Source organism: Zootermopsis nevadensis, unplaced genomic scaffold, assembly GCF_977971745.1.
Source record: "Zootermopsis nevadensis isolate Lab colony 2312 unplaced genomic scaffold, Znev_1.0 Znev_ptg000025l, whole genome shotgun sequence".
NCBI classification, from domain to species: domain Eukaryota; kingdom Metazoa; phylum Arthropoda; class Insecta; order Blattodea; family Termopsidae; genus Zootermopsis; species Zootermopsis nevadensis.
This window is the reverse complement of record NW_028259157.1, coordinates 6,073,356-6,096,141: the sequence shown is the minus strand read 5'-3', so window position 1 is coordinate 6,096,141 and position 22,786 is coordinate 6,073,356. Positions and strand designations below refer to the sequence as shown.

Genomic DNA, 22,786 nt, shown 5'->3' with positions numbered 1-22,786 from the left:
AAGTTAATATTCCATATTATAATGTGTCTACAACTTTTTTGGGACACTCTATATTTTGCGGCACCTTCAAACAAATAGTTACAGCATTTTAATTGAAGTTACTCGGAGCTTTATTGCAGGTAGTAGGAAGTTTGGTGAGCGACTGGTAATGCTTATATTGTTAGATTCATATAAGCCTAATGGCAGGGAAAAGGCACACACTTTATCTCAATCTGGGGGTCTTTTTCCTGCGACATTTGGTTTTCAGTGCGATTTGCACAAATTGAAGAAAAAAAATTCAAAAAATTCAAATTTTAAACTCATTTACCCGTGCTACTGTTGGTTGTTAAAACTTCGATATTTTTCATATAGTCTATTTGTCTAAAATCGTTAGACCCACACATTGTGTATTTTCAAAATACAGACCTATAACCTGAAGTGTTTAGGCTTTTAAAATTTTATGAAATTAAAAGAGCAACGTGCACGAGGAATAATGTGGATTAAGATGAGATTTGAAGTTCTCACTGTGAAGAGTATCTTATTGTCTTCATAATCAGGGTATAACTCCACCAGTTCTAAACGTTGGCAGTAGATGGAAATGAGTAGTCAGCTGCATGTCCTGGCCACATTAACCCTGAAACTCACTAAATAATACGCTGATTGGGCTTCAGATTTCAGTGTCTCTGGGAAGGGGGGGCGTATACCCCGATACCCTGGCCGTCCAGCTAGTAAGTAGTCTGCCTAGTTACTATTTTGACAGAGCTGTTCGATTCTTCATCACAGCGTGGTGCTTATCAGGCACGGGGTTTAGCGTTACGGTGTGTATGGGAACAAATTTATCGTGAACAGAACTTTACAGAAATACAGCTTCGGTTAGGAACATAATTTTACATGTTGATTTGGGAATGGTGCGGAAGGCAATGGTTATGACAATATTTCTCTGGACAAACTGTGGAAAACGAGAAAAACGGTCAGCTAGGATGTCCGATTTCCGGGCACAGGAAATGAGATGTATTCTCCAAAACATGAAATCCTAGCAGTTTAACTGCAATGTTTACAGCCGATATTCAAAATCAAGAACAATCCTTAATGTAAGGCAAGTTCTCTACCCCTGAGTCGAATCAGATTAACCTGAGGTCTGTTGTTCGTGATTCGATCATCAGTTGCGGACACAATATAAAGTATTTTGGGAGAAGTGTGCGTGGAAGGATACGAGTGGGTCATTTTGAAACATGTTCTTTACGAGTAGAAGTTACTTCGTAGACCCTAAACGTACACTGAAGTTCACCGATCTCACAGAAATCTCAGTCGCCACGGTTGGATCGTGGTACATTAGCAGGCCTACGTACTGTTCTGGTTAATTTTCATTGACCGTGGAACCACCCAGCCTTCTACTCACTAGACTAGAGGCTCTTCCTCGAATGTAAGGCGGACGGATCGTGAAGCTGAAGACTTCTACAGCAAGTGTCGGGGTTAGGAATGAGTGGAGCTTTACCTCCGCGCCCTCATACCTTGTTTATGCTCGTGGCGGATAGAAGGAGGAACCAATGACATGTTGAGCAATTTCTATTTGCAGAGTTCTGCAGCAGACTATCCCCACAAAACGAATGACGTTTGGCCTGTCGAGTGAGTGATGTCACGTGGAAATTAAGTAGCTGGGATATTTTGATGGGTGGCGCATGGGCGGTGTGTAGCCCCACGTGGACAACCCACGGTCGTGATTGGTCATTTCCGAGTCACGTGGGTTCGAGGCGGGGGTGCGGGAGGCTGTCTGCTCCTAATTGAGTGAGTAACAGTCAGATAATCACTCTTGCCCCTCAGTCAGAGTTGGTTTCGGCGATGTGGAGGGTGGAATGATGCTCGTGCGGCGAGAGCACTGGCTCGCTGGTGGGGACGTAACTAGACCCAAACTCAAGGCAATCCACTCCGAGCAGGCAAGCAGGCAATCCACCCAAGTAGTCGTATGCGAAACGACGTTCGTAGGAGGACGATGGCTCCAGCCAGCGTGTTACTTGTCGCCCTGGTGATGTCGGGAGCCAGAGGCTACTACGAGACGTGGGGGATGCCTGGGACCCGGTCCACGCAGCCTACCTGTGTGGACATTCCACGCAACATGAGTCTGTGTCACGGGATAGGCTACAATAAGATGCGACTTCCGAACCTGCTGGACCATGACACGATGGCAGAAGTCTCCCATCAGGCGAGCTCGTGGGTGGCCCTCAACAACATCCGCTGCCACCCCGACATCCAGCTGTTTCTGTGCTCCCTCTTCAGTCCCGTCTGCCTCGATCGCCCGATTTATCCGTGTCGGAGCCTCTGTGAGAAAGTGAAGCAAGGCTGCGAGGGCCGCATGACGATGTATGGCTACCCCTGGCCGGAAATGTTCAATTGCAGCAAGTTCCCGCCGGACAACGACATGTGCATCGCCCCACAGTCCAAGTTCGACCCTGAAAGCGGTGAGTACATTTGTGTTTTGTGTGGGCCCAAGAGCTGAGGCAACATGAACACGCGAATTTTGCTTCAAAAACGGTAACAACAAATTCATTTGGAAATTAGAAGAGAATATCGAAGGTTTGGTGGTAGGAATCAGTGGTGTTTTGAACTGAGTAGCTCGCAGACTTTTTAGTTTCTATCACTACTAGACAGCGGTTAGGGATTGGACACCCCTAGACATACCGGTATTGAATGCAGAGGCAGCTGTCTCCTCCAGCAACGGGGTGATAGAGTGAAATGAAGTGACACGTCTCGCCTGTTGGCACTTCAAGGAAGAGGGGCATTTTGCATGCTTCGTGTCCGTAACTATATGCAATTAATTATTAGTCAAGAACTGTCGTCAGGCAAAATTCATCCGTGGACATTTCGTTTTAATCTCACCGTATCGAATGTAGAGGCCAAATGCTTTTTACTTCTGCTTCGTATTCGGGAGATCCCGGGTTCCAGTCTGGGGCCAGAGACCGGTTTTCCTGCCAAATATCTCGCTAGAATCTCAAATTAGGCATCATCCACTTCCTTCCATATAAACAAATAACCTTTCTGAGACACGTCTGTTCAGCATAATTATCTCAGTGAGACGGGATGTTTGGATAGCACGCTGCTCACACACCTTCAGCAAACGAAATTCAAATGCAGCTGTCGTCAAATAATGTCATTTGAAACCCGTGTCCTTGTTTCGTATGGCGCCCTATAAACGTCTTTGAATATTTTGGCATGCCTAAAAAATCTGGAGTCAACCTGGAGGACAGGTTCACTGAGGTCTCACGCCGGATGCTTAATTAAGTCGGTGGTTTACAAATTCCCAAAAGTGAAAACAACACTTGATCTTCAATAGTTTTTCAGTTATAGGCAATTTATTTACACGAAGGAATTCTGATGAAGGCACCGTAGTTATTTGTGGGTTTTATGGATCAATATACAAACAGTTGGTACATGACACAAAATACGAAACTACATTTATTTTACACTTTTTCTATGTGGATAATAATTAACGAAATAATAGACCGACAAGCTTGGTTGTTAGACAGCCAACATAAACATCTTAGGAAAAGATGGACTATATATACCTTTGCATATCTTGATTTCTAGTGTTCTGTAAATATGACACTGTAACAAAGAAAAATTATCTAGCGAAGAAAAAATATCTCTGATCCCACACGCATCCCGAGTTGCGCCAGTGTGCTACGAACATTTAACTTTGCTAATGGCAGAAGCAGCGTGTCTAATTGTGATGAATGCCTTGCATCGTGTCAGTCACAAGAAGCTTCTTTCTTAGACTCCCACACAAGCAATAAATTATTCATGGCTGGGAACAGGTCTAACTAGGTGCATGAAATAAAGTTTGCCCCTCAGCTCGCCTGCATTAAGCAGGTTACAGAGCTTTGCTTTTCATGGTCACGTATCAGATTCAGATATCTTAAAAGCGAAGAAAAAACAAACAAACGAGCGATCATGAGAGCTTTTTTAAAACGCGAGCGATCAAGTTAGTGCAGCGTTAATGATCCAGACTTGTATTCCGGAGATACGTGCTTCGAATGTCGACCGTGCTAACGGCTGTACTGGCTGAGAATTGTCTTGGGTTTCTTCAGTACCTCCAGGAAAATTCCAGTATATCAGGCTTTTTTCAAGTTTTATATATCTGTTCACTTTATCTTCATGACGCATTTATGCCGTTATGACGTAACACGTAGGCACATAAGCAACACTTAATCGTAAGTAAATTTAGAACACAGAACATCCGCAGGAGGTATCGGACCTCCAGGTTTTCGATACTCGGGCTACAAGATTAAAGTACTTCTTGGTTGGATTCCTAGCTCGGCTGTTCTGGTTTTTCTTGTTTCATTTTACAGTATCTCCGGCTAAAACGCCGGTGAAAATTCCTAATGGCCTCCATCTACCAATTCAGGATCGTAGCTTTCATAGACCCTCAAGACTGCTGGAGGCCCAAACCTTCCTCTGGCTTCGTTTCGCTAAGGAATCAATAGATAGGTTAACACGCCTTCAAATCTCCCTGTCGCCCCACTTTTGTTTCCTTCTACCTCATTTCTCACGATTCCTCTACGTTTCACCTGAGTAAACTATCTCAGTTGTAATTCCAGGACTCTTTGCAAGTTTTCTTTTCATTGTTTCAACATGTAAAAACCACTGTAATCGTCTTGAGTACAACTGCTTTAACTCTTTGAAGTCAAAGCTTGTCTCAACAATAATTAAGCTATACATTCCGTCCATATCGCAAAGAAAACAAAACCCATATCCATTACAAAGATCAATTTGTTGATATTATAAAAGGAAATAATTCCTGTTTATTCTGAGAATCATATGAAACCCACAAATGAAGTGAATTAATGACTGCTAAAGCAGGTGTTACGTATAGTTACCACAAGGCTTTAGAGGGTTAAGGATCCATGAACCTTAAACCCTATTTGATTGTCTCCTTTCTAGTCTTCTCTCATTTAGTTTCTTCTGCTTTGCATCTGTTTCATATCAATCGTTCGTGTTTTATTTTCACTCTCTTTCTGATTATTTACCTTTCAGCACTGTACATTATTAGTACTGACTTCAAATAAAATAAATTCAGGAAATGTTATTCAGTTTGAAAGCTTATGTGATTCAGTCTATGTTTTAAAACGCCGAAGTCCACAACACATACACCTATGTAGGACATAAACTTCTACCAGACTACACGGCGCTGCATCCCAGAAGACTCAACCTCAAATCCTACATTCACATCCTGATAACATTTTTAGCTTGCTATGAGTTTTCTGTTGATCTTGCTTTTTAATCTCGCCTGTCTCATTCATATTACTCCCCGTATAGCCTATGTAATATAAATGTATTCTCTTATTTCACTCCACGCCACTAATATTTTACCTGTAAAGTTTTCTCTAAATTTCTTGTTCGTTTCATAGCTGTTATTTTATTCACGAAAGTCGCTATTATATGGTCAGCATTCCTGACTCGTATCCGAAGGTCCTGGTTTCGATTCTCGGCTTGGATATATCGTGTACTCATTGAGGGTTTTCATGATTTACTTCAATACCTCCAAGTAAATAGTCCCTCAACACAGACACCGACAATTTTTTTTACATTCTTCAAAATTCCCCTTTGAAGTGTGAGACTGTTTAATACGTACAATTGAGGGAACGTCATTAAAGAAAGCAAGAAGGAGGGGCAATATGTACAGCAACACCTGGTCCATCCGAACATAATACAGCTGTTAGTGTATAAGATTTGGTAACTGGAATACCTACGCAAGTGTGAAATATTTTGTTAGTTATGAGCAGAGTGAAAATTTTATAGTGGTTTCGTATTTAACTGTGTGTGGTGGTTATAAGTATTTTCTTAACCCTTTCTTCCCAGAGTGTAACACATGTGTTGTAACTATCAGCAGAATACATAAGGAATTTGTGACGTATCCCACGCGACGGTAGAACGTTTACTTTAAAATTCTTGAAAGTATTGTAGTTTATTAGGATGTGTGTATAAATTTTGGGCTTACATAAATATTTGCTTTGAACACAAAATGATGACTGTGGCCACGGAATAAAAACGTTCGTTAATATATTATTACTTTGCTAGTGGTTCGCTGCGTACGAGAGTTCGTTTGGTGTAAGCAGAACGCAGAAAAGATCACGACAGTATATTAGCATTTTGCTCAAAACAAATATTGACTTTATTGTGGGACCTTTCATTGGTATTCGGGAAAGTTTATAATAGGTTTTTCCCTTTATTGATCACTAAGAGGAATTCTATTAACATGTCTCTTGTGTAATATTAAGGGTTACGTAGACATTACCAGAAATTTTACTTGTTCCTACAAACTCAATGCAAATGGCAAGATGGATAATAATTAACAAACTACTCGTTGAAAATTGTTCAGCTAACAAAGAAATCTCCCGACGTTTATGGAACCCAAAGGTTCATAGTCGTGTTCGCAGTTCCGCCATTGGTATCTGTCGTAAGCCAGATGAATCTAATCCACACCTACGCATCCACCCTCCCATCTACGCCTAAGTCTTTCTGGTGGACTCTTCTCTTCAGGTTTACCGCAGAAAATTTTGTACGCAATTTTCATCTCCCTCATGTGGACCACACGTCTCGTCCATGTTACCCTCCTTGATTTGATTACGAAGTTCCTTGTTATATTAATACAATTTTCTGACAAAACTTATTGTCATGTCAAAGACACCGCGTATCACGTATCTCAGAAAGACAGGCCATGATGACGGATGCCATCTTGCTGTCACAGGGACGTGTTCCAGTTAATGCGAATTGTATCTGCGTCGATGTTGGCTTGATATGGTAAGAGCGATTAGCAGGGAGTGAATGGAGCCTACAGAGAGCCTCTTCATAAATAAGTTAAAACTAAGGTTGGCTACAAAGTTCTCTAATGGCCCATAACAATTGTAGATTCATTATACTGTATTTATGTTGGGCATTGATCATTGTTTGAGGTATATTTGACACACACGACGTTTCGGGAATTGGTTCTACTCCCGTCTTAAAGTGAATTACTATCACTGCAATAACAGATTTCTTAAACAAGTACTTTTTTTCCACCGTAGGCTACTAATACTGAAGAGGTCCCTGTTTCGATTCAAGCAATAGTTACTAATATTAAAAATGTGAAAACTCTAAGTTTTACTAGTACATGACACAAATTTCCCAAAGACGGGAGTAGAGCCGACTCCCGAAACATCGTTTAGGCCTAAAAAATATGGTTGTCTTAGTGCAGAATCTACCGATTTGTTCCGTGTGTACACAAACATAAAGCCAAAATACCGCGATTATAAAAACTGGATACAAATTTCAAACCGCGAATACTTGAGATTCACGGATGGCGGTGATTGATGTAGGAATTATTATTTATTATTGACTGCAAATAGGTTTTTACCCGGTGGCAGTGACCTACAATAAGACACAAAACAATAAGACACATAAGAATGAGCCTGTTGTAGTTTATGTTCGTTATCAGTAACGCTTTATGAATCAACGAGTGAATACCGTTTAACACCAAATGACACCGCCTGCTTCAACAGTCAGTAACTCTTCATTTTGTTTTTGTGGATATGATTCTCATTGTAACCAGCTTTGAGAAGTTGATTTTTGTAATGACGAGAAGTCGTGATTTCTTTGCGGTACGGACTGAATTCTTAAATACGTATTATTTAGAAAAGCTTCGGCTCTAGAGGGTTAAGATAAAGGCCAAATCATCCTTTTACCTAAGCATCACAGCATAAATCGTGTGTGGCTTCACTGATTTGGAAACACCAGTATTCTTTCCATAGGTTTAGGAGAAGGATGACGTCTGTCTCCAAGCTATTTTCTAACTGACCATTTGACACATTCCTTTCTTATCTTGATCAGTATACTCAGGAACTGCATTGTATAACTTTGTTCTATGTTGGAACCTGTGACACACCTTCGAGGTGTGGATTTCTAATAGCACAGAGTCGGAGAACCAACGTAACATATGGGTAAACTAGAGACTTCTAGGTTGGCTCGTCTGCAGTGACTAACCCCTGCTCTCAGAAGCTGTTGAATCTTTCTACCTTTCTTATTAGGTGGGCCTGTATGATTTTTAGTCATTGAGCAGTTTTGTTTTTCATCTTTCACGATAAGATCCACTGGATTGTTCCGAATCAAAATTAATTCTGAATGTAAACCTTTTACATACTTGGTAGGAGTATGTGGATCGGCCATCGAAAGTCCTCTACCTACATACGATAAAACAGAAAACATACAAATGCATCCATGCCCCGAGCAGGATTCGAACCCGCGATCCCATTGTTCGGGCAGTCTAAAACCGTAAGCGCAGAATAGAACCTGTGTGTCTACCACTTATTTACCCAACCTAGGAGAAGCTAGGGCAAATTAACTACTGTCAAGTTTTGTCTAATTCACACAGTCGAATCGAGGATGCTTCGAAGAAAGACTTGATGATGATGCTCACTCACGGAGAACTGGCAGATAAACAGACGTCGGTCTCTGATAAAATGCATTACACAGCATGTTCAAAGAAAATAATCAGTTTGTCAGAGCCAGGTTTGTTGTAACTAAAGTCTCGATATTTGTGGCATTAGCTTTGAAAATAGTGAAATGTATAGAACCAACATCATATGTCTGCTGTTCGGAAAGAAACGTCAAACGGAGTAAGATAGGGAGAAGCCTGGGGTAATATGTTAAAGCAAGTTAAAAATGTGAAGGAAGCATTTGAAGACGTCACTTCCTCGCGAAGTCGATGAGAATTGCGCGCATTCTCGGTTGTCGTGTTGAAAGTATTAATTAGCCTATTAGATGCTAGGCAATGCAAGATATAATTTTGTTCAACCATAAACAAAAAAAGATTTATAGTAACTGAGATATCAAGTTTGGTCTTGTAGGTGGTTAACGTTTGGGAAGGGTAGCGACGTATACGTGACGCCGAAACTTTGGTAACCACCTGCAAGAAAGACTATAAGCCGGAAGACCACGTTCGACGAATGAAGTCTAGGTTCTACCCAGAAAGCGCTAAAATATATAAAGTAAGCACTGGAACCGATAAAATGTTCATGAAATGCTCGTACAAGATAAACAGCTAAGATGTGTGGTAAAACAGTTTTATACCAACCTAAATAACTATCAGAATTTTTGTATCGTATTGTAAACTTAGCGTAGCTTGATACTTTTACTATTTATTAAGAAGAAAATTATAGACTAAAAGTTTAAACTTGACCTAACCTTTGCAGAATATTGTAGGAAACTTTGCAGACGGTATTTTCTTCGTAAAATGTCAACAGCCAATCACGAAACTTCATCTGATCATATCACTGATACCTAAACACAGCGCTTTAATTAGTACTGGAACTTTACAGAATGTGAATTTATGAACAACGATTTGTAATTTCAACAGTGGCAAAATATAATGTTCCATATTGAAGTTAATTAGGTGCTAGAGGAAATACAATTTTTTTAAACTGGTAAAATTATTCTATATCGATATGATCCTCTCCGGTATCGATATGAAATTTCATATATCCGTAGTTAAAGGTAGATATTATCACAGTGGTGTCTGTACATTTAGGAATATGCTTAGAAATAACATTCTAATGCGTTTTTCATGTACCTAAGAACCACGTCAGGAAGACATGTAAAGTTGCGAGCATTATAAACGTACACACTGTAGAGGTGAGAGGACAGGTTCAGTCTTCAGCCAGTTTACCCTCGGTGCCTACTGGGTTAGAGGCTGGGTCCTAGATCCTATCTGGACATGAGGGCTAAACATAAATCTTACTTTGAGGAGATAACATCAACTACATGTGTTTGAAACCAAAATAACTTAGGCAAATATTTAGACATAGTCCTAAGAGAAATAATTCAAATGGGCAATTAGCGTACAAACGTGAAACTTCCTTATTTATACAGATCACCTAGTATTGTAAGGATAGTAAATTTTTGGATGCTGTGATCTGTTACAGATAACACAATTCTGGTGGGAAAAGCTTTCTGGAAGACTCTAGAAGGAGATGGGAACATAGCATTAATATGGATATTACAGAAACAGGTTGTGAGGGTGAAAGGTGGATGAAACTGGTTCAGTAACGGTAGAGTTGCGAGTTGATATTAACAGTGTTTAAACTTCTCAATCTACTCTTAGATACTTACTTCGTTATCTGAAATGACTATACTTTCAATCATAGTTATGGCTTCAGAATTATATGTGGATCTCTAAATCCTCTCCTCTAGAACATTTATAAATTCTGTAGAAACGCCTTTACTAGGCAGACAGAAAGCTGGCGCAGGCAGGAACAATTCCAGAGAAGCACTTTCGAGCAGTGTTGAATGATGAATGCCACAACACATACATTATTTCCTCAGTCAGTTCAACATGAGGCAGCATTCTGTGAGCGAGTTTGAGTCTTGGCTCTATTGGGGTTAATACAAACGCAAGGAATGCCGACCTCTGTCCATGGTTTCAGTTTACTGAGTTGCACTCAATTATTATACCAGAATTTGAATAATTAAGGCACCGTACTTAAGTGCACTTGGATTCAGCAGTCGCTGGACGCGGCTGCCTGCCTCCATTTCTTGGTTACGGAATCGGAATTGGCTGGAACGGATTTCCAAAACGCTGAATTTAAGTACTTCAGAACATTTTACACACGTTAGTGACTCGCCCTGATGACGGAGGCAGTATGACCTCTGAAACGTTGGTAAACATATATACCATACTATACGGCGCAACAACCCAGGAGACAGAAATCTTCAAGAGACGCATTGCAACGTCCCTGACGTCAACGGAGATTTATTTTCAAAATCGGACAGCTGCAACGTTATAAATTATAAAAGGATGGATAGAAGATACAATAGCGTCGTTGGGGCGGCGGAGGAAGGGATGGGAAATTGCGACGGGTTTCTTTTTTTATTATTGTTGTGAAGTTCACAGGTACTGAAAGCGAAATGCTGAAACAGCCTTAGCAGAACGTACAGGCTGTTTAAAATGAACGAAAGAGTGCCGAGTTTTTCTGTCAATAAGACTTCCTGACTGCTTGGCGTTCCAGGTTTTTATAATTTAAGAATGTTAGTATGAGCCTCGATTAATTTACAGCATTCTTAAATGCAGTAAAACGGTTTCTAATGTATTAACATGCTATTAGTAGAAAGAGAGACTGGCTACAAATCTTGTATTTTTATTCCATTACGTCTTTGTCAATTAAATGTGCCTTTGAATAAGCACCGCGTCATTATGATTTACATGTGGCGGTAAGGTAAAGCTAGAAGATGATTGTTTTCTGGGATGTTGTGTCATGTAGTCTGGTAGAAATCTACCGACGTTTCAAGGGTGCTTACTGCCTCCGTCATCACTCGTCGCCCTGATGATGGTCGTATCAAATACCTCTGAAACGATGTTTAGCTACCAGACCACTCGGTGCAACATCTCAGAAGATAGTCATCTTTACATTTTTGAAGTTCTCACAGTTAATTTGTTTCTGTTACTTAAATCGTTTTAAGTCATGATATTCCTGCCTTCATTTCAGGAACATTTACTTTGTTCTTCCTTCTAAACGAAGTACCAAATCTCTAACCTTTACGAAACACGCGATATAATAAAACAACAACAATTTGTAACATTTTAAATTCGTTACACTTCTGAACTTTATTTTTTCAATATGTCTTTATTGGTCAATTAGTTTTGAGTTCAGTGTTCTACATGAGTAGCTCCTTTCTGTCGTAATAATAAACAGACCTGTATGCTGCCCATCAGTACGTAGCTGTGTTTGATAGTCATTGTTAAAATGAATAGAACAATTAATACAGCACAATAATACTGCGTTCACTTTTTCAGCTACTTTTCCGTCCTTAAAAAATTCTTCTTCCAATATTGTGGATGTTTTCAAATTCTAGTTCTGAAAAATGAATCTTTTGGTTGATATAAACCCCACTCTCCTAGTGCAATTGGTGATTCTCTAAAGTTTTGTATCAATGGTGGCCACACCGTTGGTCCAGTGATTAGCGTACTAACTTAGAATTCGATAGGTCCTGGATTTGATCCTCACTGTTGCCACTAATAATATAAAAAACGCCAATGAAGTACAGCCAACTCCCGAAACGTCGTGTATCACATCGACCCCAAACAGTGTCCAGCATGGTGTTCCTTTACTGCATTTGTAGTTATTCGCCATGAATTTCTTAAGTTACATAAGTATTCTTCTGTAAGCAGCTCAGCTGGAAGTCACACGGTGAGAAATCACGACTTAGGAAAAAAATCCTCTCCGCAGTTCAGCGAAATGTGTACAGTCAGATTTGAATGTGTGGACGGACGTTGCTGTGGAGAAAATATTTGTAAGTAGGAGATCTGGTCGTCGTCCCTAGAGCTCGTTTCACCGAGGTTTTTTTAACTGTCTGCTCCAGTAACCAGCATTAATTGAAAGACACTATTCCGGGAAATCCTCACGAATAACAAACATCTTTAGCATCACAGAACACGATAGCCATCACCATGTTTGCTGATGCACGCTCTTGAACTTTCTCAGTGGAGGAGACTCCGCTTGATACTAGAAAGTTTGCTTTCGGAAGTAAAGTGATGGAGCCGTCATCCTCATCTCATTGCGTGTTACGATACGATTCAAGATGTTATTTATTATACCCTTTTCTCTGATGGATACCCACTGAAATTTGAAGTAGCATCGCCTTTGTGTGGACACCTATCGTGGACGGATTTTACTTAGTCCCAGTCTATTATGACAATGAGGCTACTTATTCCGTTATTATTTATGAGTTCATCAACCCGAATTTTACAACACTAACTGGAGCTGCTGGTCTTTGCGTGTTTCGTTTTCCACGCGTTGGCAATCCTTGAATAATCTGGACTATTCTAATACGGAAGTAGAACATATAGAAACGCCATATTTTCATACTGACATCCGTTGCTGTGAAAAATAAACAGCCTCTGTTACTTTTCTTAATTTTCACTATTGTCATCCCATCTCATTCAGCATCTTGTAAAAACTTTGCATGACGTTGATGGAAAGAACAAACAACGTCTTCAAACAATTTACGATTATCTCCTTCCATGCACTTACTTGTTCGCAATTCCCGATCGTATGGCGCATTGTAACGTCTGCAGTTGAAATGGAGCCGTTAAATTATCCGAAGTGCAATTAAGACATAGACCTCCGGTTTAGCTGCATTACATCTGGTTGTAACGTTGCCAGCCCTTTTTTAACGCTAGCTATCAAGTGCTGTTATAACCTACTGTGGCACTGCTTTCATGCATACTAATTACCGAGCAGGTTTATTCTAGGAACAGAGCTTGTGACTTGTATTTGAGAGGTAGGGTAAAGTAAAGTAAAAATGTAATGCTACACGCCATGGAGGTGCTTGAGGGGAGAGTAGCTCCTATTTATTCTTGAACTCGGCATTAGATAGGGGTGAGTGGTCAGCGTCACTCCCCTGTTGCGCTCAATCGCCAGTGAAAGGGCCCCCTGTACTCCCCGAACCGGTCTGGATGCGGAAGCTAGAAGAAAAATACTTTGCCCCTGTCAGGGATTTAACCTCGGTCGTTCAGTCCGGTGGTTCGCTACACCGGATTTTTGATTTCAAATGTTTTATACACATTTAACAATAATTATCGGAATATGATAACTGAAGTGAGATTTGTTCTACCAATCTTTCTCTCGAGTAATAAAAGAATACAAAATGGATAGAGCAAAAGGTGAACATAAATATTATCAGAAACCGGCAGATAAGATCAAGGAGTCACGTCCAACTCTATAAATCGCAAGAGCCAATAGACTCAATAAACATTAATGTCATTGTTTCTCATATCACAGACATGAGCTGCTGTTCCTTAAATGGTCTCTGCCTCGATATTTTTAATGTTTTTTTACAGTTGTCACATACCGCGTCTTTAGAGAATAGACAGTTTCAATTTTAATAATTTATCTGTCTGTTATGCTCGTTATTTCTTCTTTCCGAAGTGTTGCTAATCTGCCAAGTTTTATGAACTATAATAAATGTAAGAAAACGTAATTGAAATGCGCAGTGAATTGTGAAGAATAGTACAAGCATAGATTATGTATGTACACAGGTTTATGGGCACACAACTTTACACTTTACAATTCGTGATTTGGTATGTAATGTGGTAAGCCTTTATAACCTTACTTGAGTTGAAACGGTTGAGGGACGAACCGGGATCCTTCATTGAAGAAGGACGCAACCAATTTCGTCCCATTTCACCGTTCATGACGATTATTACATTTTATACAAATAATTGAAATCTCACACATCGGGAAGAGAATAATCAACATGCTGGCTTTCATTCAAGAAGTACCTGGTTTGGATCTTGGTCGAGCTACTTGCTGTACTGACTTGTGGTTTTACTCAGAGCCTGCAGACTAATGTATGGATAATTACGAGAGGTCTCTTTTAACTAATGCCACACAGTTCAGTTGTTAGTTATTTCCTCAGTTCGTCCTTGAAAATGCCAGGATACTAACTCCATGGGATAGAGTCTTCCTTCAGATGCGTAGGGGCGCTAAAATAAATACGAAATTCCCTGTTTTTTATGGAACAAGGAGGTTCATTGCCATTTCACAAGAGCCATCCAACAGATCCTGAATCGCATGCATTCAGCCCACATCCTTCCTCCTATTTCACTAATGTTCATTTTCATTATTCAGTTCTCTTCTGCCTCTTGTCGCTGTCAATTCATTCCTCTTAGGTCCTAAGAACCGTCGAACCCCAAGACACTAAATGTCGGGACAGAACATTTAATCAGGCTACGACAACTTCGTCCTCTCTCCCTCGCTCACAATCATTCGCACACGATTCATTTTTAGGTAAGTTTGGTTAGGACAGCGCTTCTTGTATTTCTGCAATGCGGAACCTGCAATTGGTAAATACGTTATCAAAAAGATAAATTTCTCATATTTTGATCGTGTACACCAGGTATTCTCTATCCGCGGCCCTCCGATAATTTTCGTGCGGCCAACGCAAATTTGTTATCACGTCAAGTGTATGGAGAGAAATAGTTGCCTGATATTAGAAAGTACACTTTGTTAATGACGTCAGTATTTGACAGTAGGACCGTCTGTTGCCGTGAGAAACTGTCCAACTTAATGACTAAAGATCCGTGTAGTTTGGTAGAAGTTTACCAATATTTCAGAGGTACTTGCTACCTCCATAATCAGGGCGATATGTCTTACTATTAAACACTTGAAGGGACGTATGCGAATCGTAGAAACTGAAATTAAACCTGATATTGAAAAATTAATCAAGCAAAATCAATGGTAAATATCTATAAAATTTCTGATTTCGATAAAGACAGTGTCTGAGTAGTGTGTAAACCTATTTTCAGTAGTGAGTTTGTGAGATTTACATACATTTTCACGAATATCAATACATTGCTATCTTTTATAACACAACGGACCGCGATTCGATTAGAAAATGACGAATCTGGCCCCAGGTCTGAAAAGGTCGCGAGCCTCTGATATTCGGGGATTTGGTTTATACCCCCTGTTGAGATTAACGTATTGATATTTCTTTCTTTCGGGTGACATGTACAGGTTCATTTTAAAAGAACTTAATATAAAAATGTTCTGTTACCTTTGCCCTTTATTTGTCGAGATGGCAAATCGAACAAGTTCTATTTCTGAAGCAACTCAGCCATGTGCAATATATAAAACGTTAATAAATTCGAGACAGTTATTGATTCTAATGAAGGTGGGGTCCAGTTGGACAGCTCGTGTGCTGATGTGGATTTGTATATCGTCTGTATAGAAGTTGTTAGTACGGTAGATGAAATGTAGTTTATGTAAATCAGGCTGGCGAATGCTGGTATCACTTGCTTAATAGCACGCTATTATGTAGTGGTCAGAGAAATGTGAATTGCAAAGTCTTGGCTTGGGATATCCAGTCACTGTATCTCCATAACTGACTAATTTGCATAAAGGAACGTGCAGCCACATGCAGATTCTTGGATTTGAGAGATCTGGTATTTTATCTTATGTGCTGGATCATATTATTTAATGAACCAAGTTTCGTATTTTCCTTTTCAAACGTCACATCGTGTTTCTTAGGGACTATTTCCTAGTAACCTTTTAAAGCCGAGTGGTAACTATGCGTACCACCTGCTGTAACAATCAATAACTCTGCAGTTTGTATTTATCGGTACCTTGTGGCTCTTATAATAAACAGCGATTATTTCTTCAAAAAATATTGACCAACTAATCTTCATATTGAAGAACAGTTGTGTTTTTTATTATTTTTTAATTGCTCACAAAGCAATTGAACCAGAATTGATAATGAGAAACATTTCGAAGTAATGTGATTTGGTGGTTTTAGTCTACTTTTATGAGAATATAATTTTAAACCGTTTAAAACTCATAGTGCATAACCTTTGCACAGTTTATTAACATATTGAATTCATACTAATAATGCTAAGAAACTAGCACATTTAACAGTTTTATTTTTAAATCCAAAAGTTCAATAAAGTGCTTCATGCATCGTCTTTTTTTAATACTAGGACTGGTGTGCTTGGGAAGACACAAGCAAAAATCGCTAATCGGAGTACAAACTACATACAGTACAGTAAAGGCATTCGACTGCTGTTTGTGCTTGAAAAATAGAACGAGGAAATGTCATTTGCTGATTCTGGAAAAGAAGCAAGGTGCTCCACTTCTCATTTCAAAACAGAAAGCACTTATTGCTATTTTTTAAAAAAACTGCTTAACCTTTCGAAGCAGAAGTTCACCTACATAACAATAAAAAATCCATTTGTTATCAATTGGTTAATGCTGGTTACGGAAATAATACTGTTTATTCTGCGAATCATACAATACCCATAAATACACTCCGTGGGTAAAGTATTTGGTGTAAAGAGTTATTATGCATAGGTAGAGAATGCCAGTAAGCAATATAATAACAAAAATGTAAAGAATTTCTTAAATCGGTAAGAAACCTTACAGTAGCTACATCGTCAATAGAACAACCCATTTCAGGCCTGGGCTGTAAATTATTTTACAACTTACAACTACAGGAAATTCTGACAATTTTTAGACAAATACATCAATGAAACCACTAAGAGACAGTCATATAACCACCCCGTCCATTTTACAGGACACTGTTAGAAATGGTGAATGTTATTCAACTGGCCAAGAAATTCCTTACCTTTATGGAACCCAAAAGTCCATTACGTTATTATACGGTAAATAACCCGTGTTCGTTGACTAACCTACCATCGGCCACCTATTTCCAGTCTTGCAAGTGGCTCCTATACAAAAGTTTTCTTAAACAAAATGCTATATTTATTTCAATCGTTATATAACAAATTTTGCTTTTCATAAGAAAACCTTTTAAGTAGTCGAAAAAGTCACTCAACGCACATTAAATCAATAAAATCCGATTTGATTAAGAAACACACAATGCCCACGTACGTCACGTCACGCTGTAACCTGCTCGCGCCAGTCCGACGACAGTTGTCTTCAGAGTCGAAGTGCTAGGATGTCTTTTTTCACATGTGAAACCAGAGTTCATTGTCGAACTCCACCTGGCATCTCGTTCTTACTTGCCAGAATGAGTTTCAAGATACAGTTTATGTGTCAAACAAATCGACAGTATCTCGTCTGGTGAACCGTTTCCGTCTTTGCAGAAACTCTTCGCCGGTTTTGCATCAGATAGGAGGAAAAGAGTGGAGAATGCTTGCATCTCTGAACTCGGCGGACATTTCCAACACACAATGCAACATTGCTTTTTGTTTCCTGATTTTAATGTGATCTTTTTTTGACAACTAGAACGTGTGTTTCGTGACTTTTCGATCATCCTGTATAATCAGCCACTTTACATCTCAGTAGAATAGGAATGTCCTGGACGGACTGTAAAGTGTGTATGCCAGCTTTAACCCGTTCTTCCGAGTGGTATTGACATGAGGGGCCACGTGAATGCATGTGTCACGAACTACCATTTCTAAGAAACTTAACAGAGATACGAGATTCTCTTAGTACTCTTTATTTCAGCCATCCCAGGGCTTCTGTTCCTTTTGTTTTATGTACTTTACAAGCAGTAAGGACAAAACCGGATTAACCAGGGCGCAGTTGCTCCAGGGTCCCGCCCGAGGTCGAGGCAGGACCCCCGTCAACGCATTTACTTAAAAGCATAAACAGCAAACTCAAGAGTTTACACTCTTTATTTCTCATTTTGCTTAATATTAGATGTGGTAGAGACTTCGAGAGAATGAAGTTATGTTCGAGAAAGTGTTTAGAATTTGGTGTGATGCACAGTTAACGAAATGCAAGGAAAGTGATTAGTATTTGTGCAGAGTAGTATCTTTGCTTATTGGCTTTGTGATACACTCTTATTGCCAATAAATTGACATAAATACCAGTGACAGATGAAAGATCACAACGAATCCGTTTGGAAAATCTGTATACTCTTATTTTTAGTACAGCATTCTAGCTGAACATTATTAGAGAAATATCCATATTTTAATTAAAAATAAACAATTTTCTCAGTTCGAAAATGCAAGTATTATTTTTTTTTAAAAAATATAGGAAAGAAAATTTATGCATTGTCTACAAACCCACAAATGAAAACTTTCTAAAATTAGCCCTGGGTAAAAATATTTTGTACATTACTTAACTGTCCCTTTACTGACACCAGCTGATTCGTGCTCTCTTTTCCATTGCCCGTATTGAAGGCTGGCAGCCATATTTACACGCCTCCATGGCGTCGTGTTTAGGCTTAGTGTTCGCTGTTTACCCTCCCCCGCCCCTTTCTTTATTCTCGACACGTATTCAAGTTCATTTACATGTTTCATCGGATAAAGAAGGAACTGGACAATTGACTCATGCTCACTTGTTATCTAGCGTTGAATATGTAGAAAAAATGTGTGTCAGTGTTCATGCTCTTTCGAATTTGCAGTTTAAATTAACTTTTTTTGAATAATTATTTACAGATTATCTGTTAATTAAATAGTCGTTTTCATTTGCGTACGGTATGTTGTATCCAGTTGATATATATATATTTGAACGATTGAGTAATGAGAGGCAGGGATGTTCAATGAAGCGACTGTGACCTGTTTTGATGTATTGTCCCAACATTTTAATCGAGGAACTGGGGAAACCACGAATACCTTATTCGAAATGCCGGTTTCTGGACTGAGATTCGAACCCCTAACCTTCCAAACAAGAAGCTTCTTTTTTGCAGAAACTCGGTTTCAAACAATCACTCTTTAAACATTATTCAATTTCTTGTAGAGACACGTGATATTTTACGCTTGTTATGTGTAGGCATTGCCACAGGAAGGTGCGAAGGCCGGTAATTGTTTACAGATATAGCAATCAAGGCAAGACTGAGGTTGTGTCTAAGCAAAATTCCATGTGGCATGTGTGCTACGTAAGGCAAGGCTCCGTGCGTTTCTAACATTGTCACTAGATGGACCTGAATGGATAGCTTCACCCTCCGGCCGCTTTGACGTGTCCCAGGTATCAACTGTTTAGGAGGTGGACACCAAAGCTAGACCAGATGTGTTGACGAAAAAAAAATACATTCTGATGCCTTGTCTTTGTGACGAATTCAGCGACATGACTTAGGGCTTGGCCTTTATTTGCAAACTGCGCCCCTCAGATGTGTCATATCTTTCAAATAGATGACTCATTTTGGTCCTCAGGAACAAACACTGAAACAGTTCATTGGAACCAGTTTCCTCGGGTTTTAGGCGAATCAGGAAATTGAAATAGGCGACTCTGAAGCTTGGTGTCTAGGGTGCATGGAAGATTGCATTTCATCACCAGTGGTGAGTCAGTGAGTATTTGGGCGTTTGGAAATCGTTAAAGGAGACACATCCACTTCCGTCACAGCGTTTGAACGTCAGTCAAATATGCTGGAATCATATTCGTACAGTGGTCCTTATTAATTTGTCGACTCAAATCATCACACCACTTCTTTTGACATATCCACAAACCCCGCCAGTACCTTCTGTCTAATCCTTTTATCTACTTATCTCGACATTTTAATTGGCTGAAATGCAGTTTGAATTCTGCGCCTCACTCGTATCTCTGAATATATATATATATATATATATATATATATATATATATATATTCGCATCTCGTATCTCTGAAACCTTTAAAAATCTAGTGGTTTCGACATAACGTCATCATTATGGACTACTTTTAGTATGTTATTGAAATTAATTATTCATTCTAAAATATAGTACCCATTTTTACGATGAATGTAACAGATTTCGTTACAAGCCGCCAATAAAACCAGAATTAAAGTAAACCTGTAAGCAGTGCTATAACCTTTCGCACAAAGAACAGTTTGCCATACAATATTTTCTATGAAGTCCAACCCCCCCCCCCCCCCCAAAAAAAAATCATCCATTAATGTTCAAGTCTGACGTAACTGGCTTTCGTCCTTATAATCTTCCTCGCAACTTAGGACGCGATGTGCTTATTTATATGGGTTCCATCATTACATTTATCTCTACACCGTCCTGGAATCCTGAAAGTTATCAGCACTTGTACATCCCTAAATATGTGGGCCCAAAATCGACGTTGCCACTTGAAATTATCCAGACCTCTGCGAATATTCATGCATGAACGGATTGATCCAACAACCACTTCTACGTCTCCTTCTCAGTCATGTCTCTGGCATTTATAAACAGGTTTCGCAACAATTCTTTCGTGCAACCGGGGCTTTCAGGACCACTGCTTTAATATTCACGAGGTGCAAGTGGATTACTTAAGTGTCCTTCGTCTGGCTGAATTTCTTCATGTCAGTTGTATACACATGTCCTCAAGAATAGGAAAACGTAGGCAGACAATAAGAATCATAAAATAAAAATCGACTAAACTTAGTTATAGGTTATGTGTCTAGGAAAGAGTTGTTGGGGCAGCTGCTGAGGCGTAGCCTCATAGAGGGCATAAAATGGGGTGCGGTTCACTGCCAGAGAATACAATTTATATTCTGTAAAACGCGATTTCGTTCACGGACATTAAACAGAATAGATCTACAGAAATACATTCAATCAGAATATTAGTTTTTTTTACTTCTATAAACTGGTAAGCGTCGTTTATTAAACCTACCGGTGCCTATTTAATGAGTCTGACAAATCATTTTGCGGTTCAATGCAGATGGAGATGGAGAATTTAATGCATCAATACAAATCCTTTCACATATCGTAATAAGGAAATTTTATTCGTTTAATCAAGGGAATAGATTATTTTTCGGTGTTCTTAATGGTCACTTGTTTATCGGAACTCCATAGGAGACCTTCATCTCTCCGTTACCCTGATTCAACTTTTGACATCAGTACTGTAAACACTAATCGACAAATTTTCGCGAAACTCGTGTATTTGACACACCCCCCATGTCATAAATCTTAATTCTCTGTGATCAATTATACGAACACAACACACGAGCTAATTTGTAATGCGGTAGCAACACTAGGTGTAGGCTAATCAGACTGGCATTCTATTTTATGTTTGGTATTGAATCTTTGAAACGAACAACGATATTTATTTTGACTCTAAAAAAAGTACACACGTAAATCGTGATAGCCCATACATTTAGTATAAAATGCAGGTTTTACATTGGTCCTAATAATGACTGGGAAACAACATCTTAAATTCCCCTACTGCTGGTAATGTATTGCCTGTCGCTAATAACACTCATAAAATTCATTCAAATAAACTTCTAACTTTCTCCTAAACATCCAGTACCGCTGTTCTATCTCTGCCAGATAAACACATTAATCTTGTTTTCTCCGGTCCTGGAATACATCATTGAGCTGTGCAAGTCGACCAATCAAAAGAACTAGATGAACCACGCTGTAAACATATCTCACTGAAAGCTCCATGGAAATTTCTAGCTTTGTAACCGATAGATTGAATCTCAGACTATGTAAAGACGCCGTTTCAACTGCGGAAGTTTGGCCTATATGTCGTAGAGTGAAATTATAAGATATTTTTTGGGCAAGAATTCTAAATTAAGCTGCCGTCGTCTATTTCAAGACATGCTATTATTTTCTCGCTTGGATTGACTGGGAAGAACCACGAAATACCTTGGTAAAGATGCTACGCGTCATCCTGCTCTACTTCGTCCCCCATTCCACTACATCTTCCTAATTAATACATTAATATTGAAGCTCAAGCTAATGAGCTGGCGCAGGTAGGGAAAACATTAGTACTGTGGTTGCCTTCATATGATAACATACTTGTATGTGCAAATATATTGTGTCAAAACACTATGTCCTTAGAGGAAATTGAAAGCCGGTCATCCAATACGTAGCCAGTCACTTTATGTAACTTAAAACAATCTCTAATCTCGCGAAATAAATCCTGAATACGTCGAGTTTTTCCAACTGCATGTCTCTATACAATAGGCGGGTTTTGTTTGGCGATTATTTATCCATGGCCTACTATGTAGAGCACATGCATTTCTGTACAAGGCAGGGCAGTTACGATAGCCTAGAAATAAAATCGTATTTGAGATTAAATCGTATTAATTATTTAATTAAGCAAAGATTAAGTAATTATTTTATACTTTTACATGCTGTTTTCTTACATTATTCAAAAAATGTGTTTTAGGCAGATACTGTTTCAAATGTTCCCGTCATTCTTGGCGGACACTTTTCTAGCATGTAACGTGATAAGTATATGAATGTATATCATTTTGAATTTGTTTTTAACAATAATAAACCACCCAAATGTTAAAACAGGCACGTATAAATGCAGTCTGGGTCTGTATGTGTGTAAGCACTGCTCAAGTACAACAGCTAGCTTCCAGCGTGCCTTTATGGCTGAACATAATTAATTCACATGATGAATTGTTA

The 22,786-nt window shown here is 39.2% G+C and overlaps 1 protein-coding gene across 1 annotated transcript in view; it reads left to right on the top strand.

Moving 5' to 3' along the window:
• Positions 1-1,791: 1,791 nt before the first annotated feature.
• Positions 1,792-22,786, top strand: part of LOC110828902 (secreted frizzled-related protein 2-like) — a 35,023-nt gene continuing 14,028 nt past the window's right edge. The window contains exon 1 of the mRNA XM_022062064.2: positions 1,792-2,435. Coding sequence (XP_021917756.1) covers positions 1,943-2,435 — 493 coding nt within the window. The 5' untranslated portion in view covers positions 1,792-1,942. The remainder of the gene's footprint in view (positions 2,436-22,786) is intronic.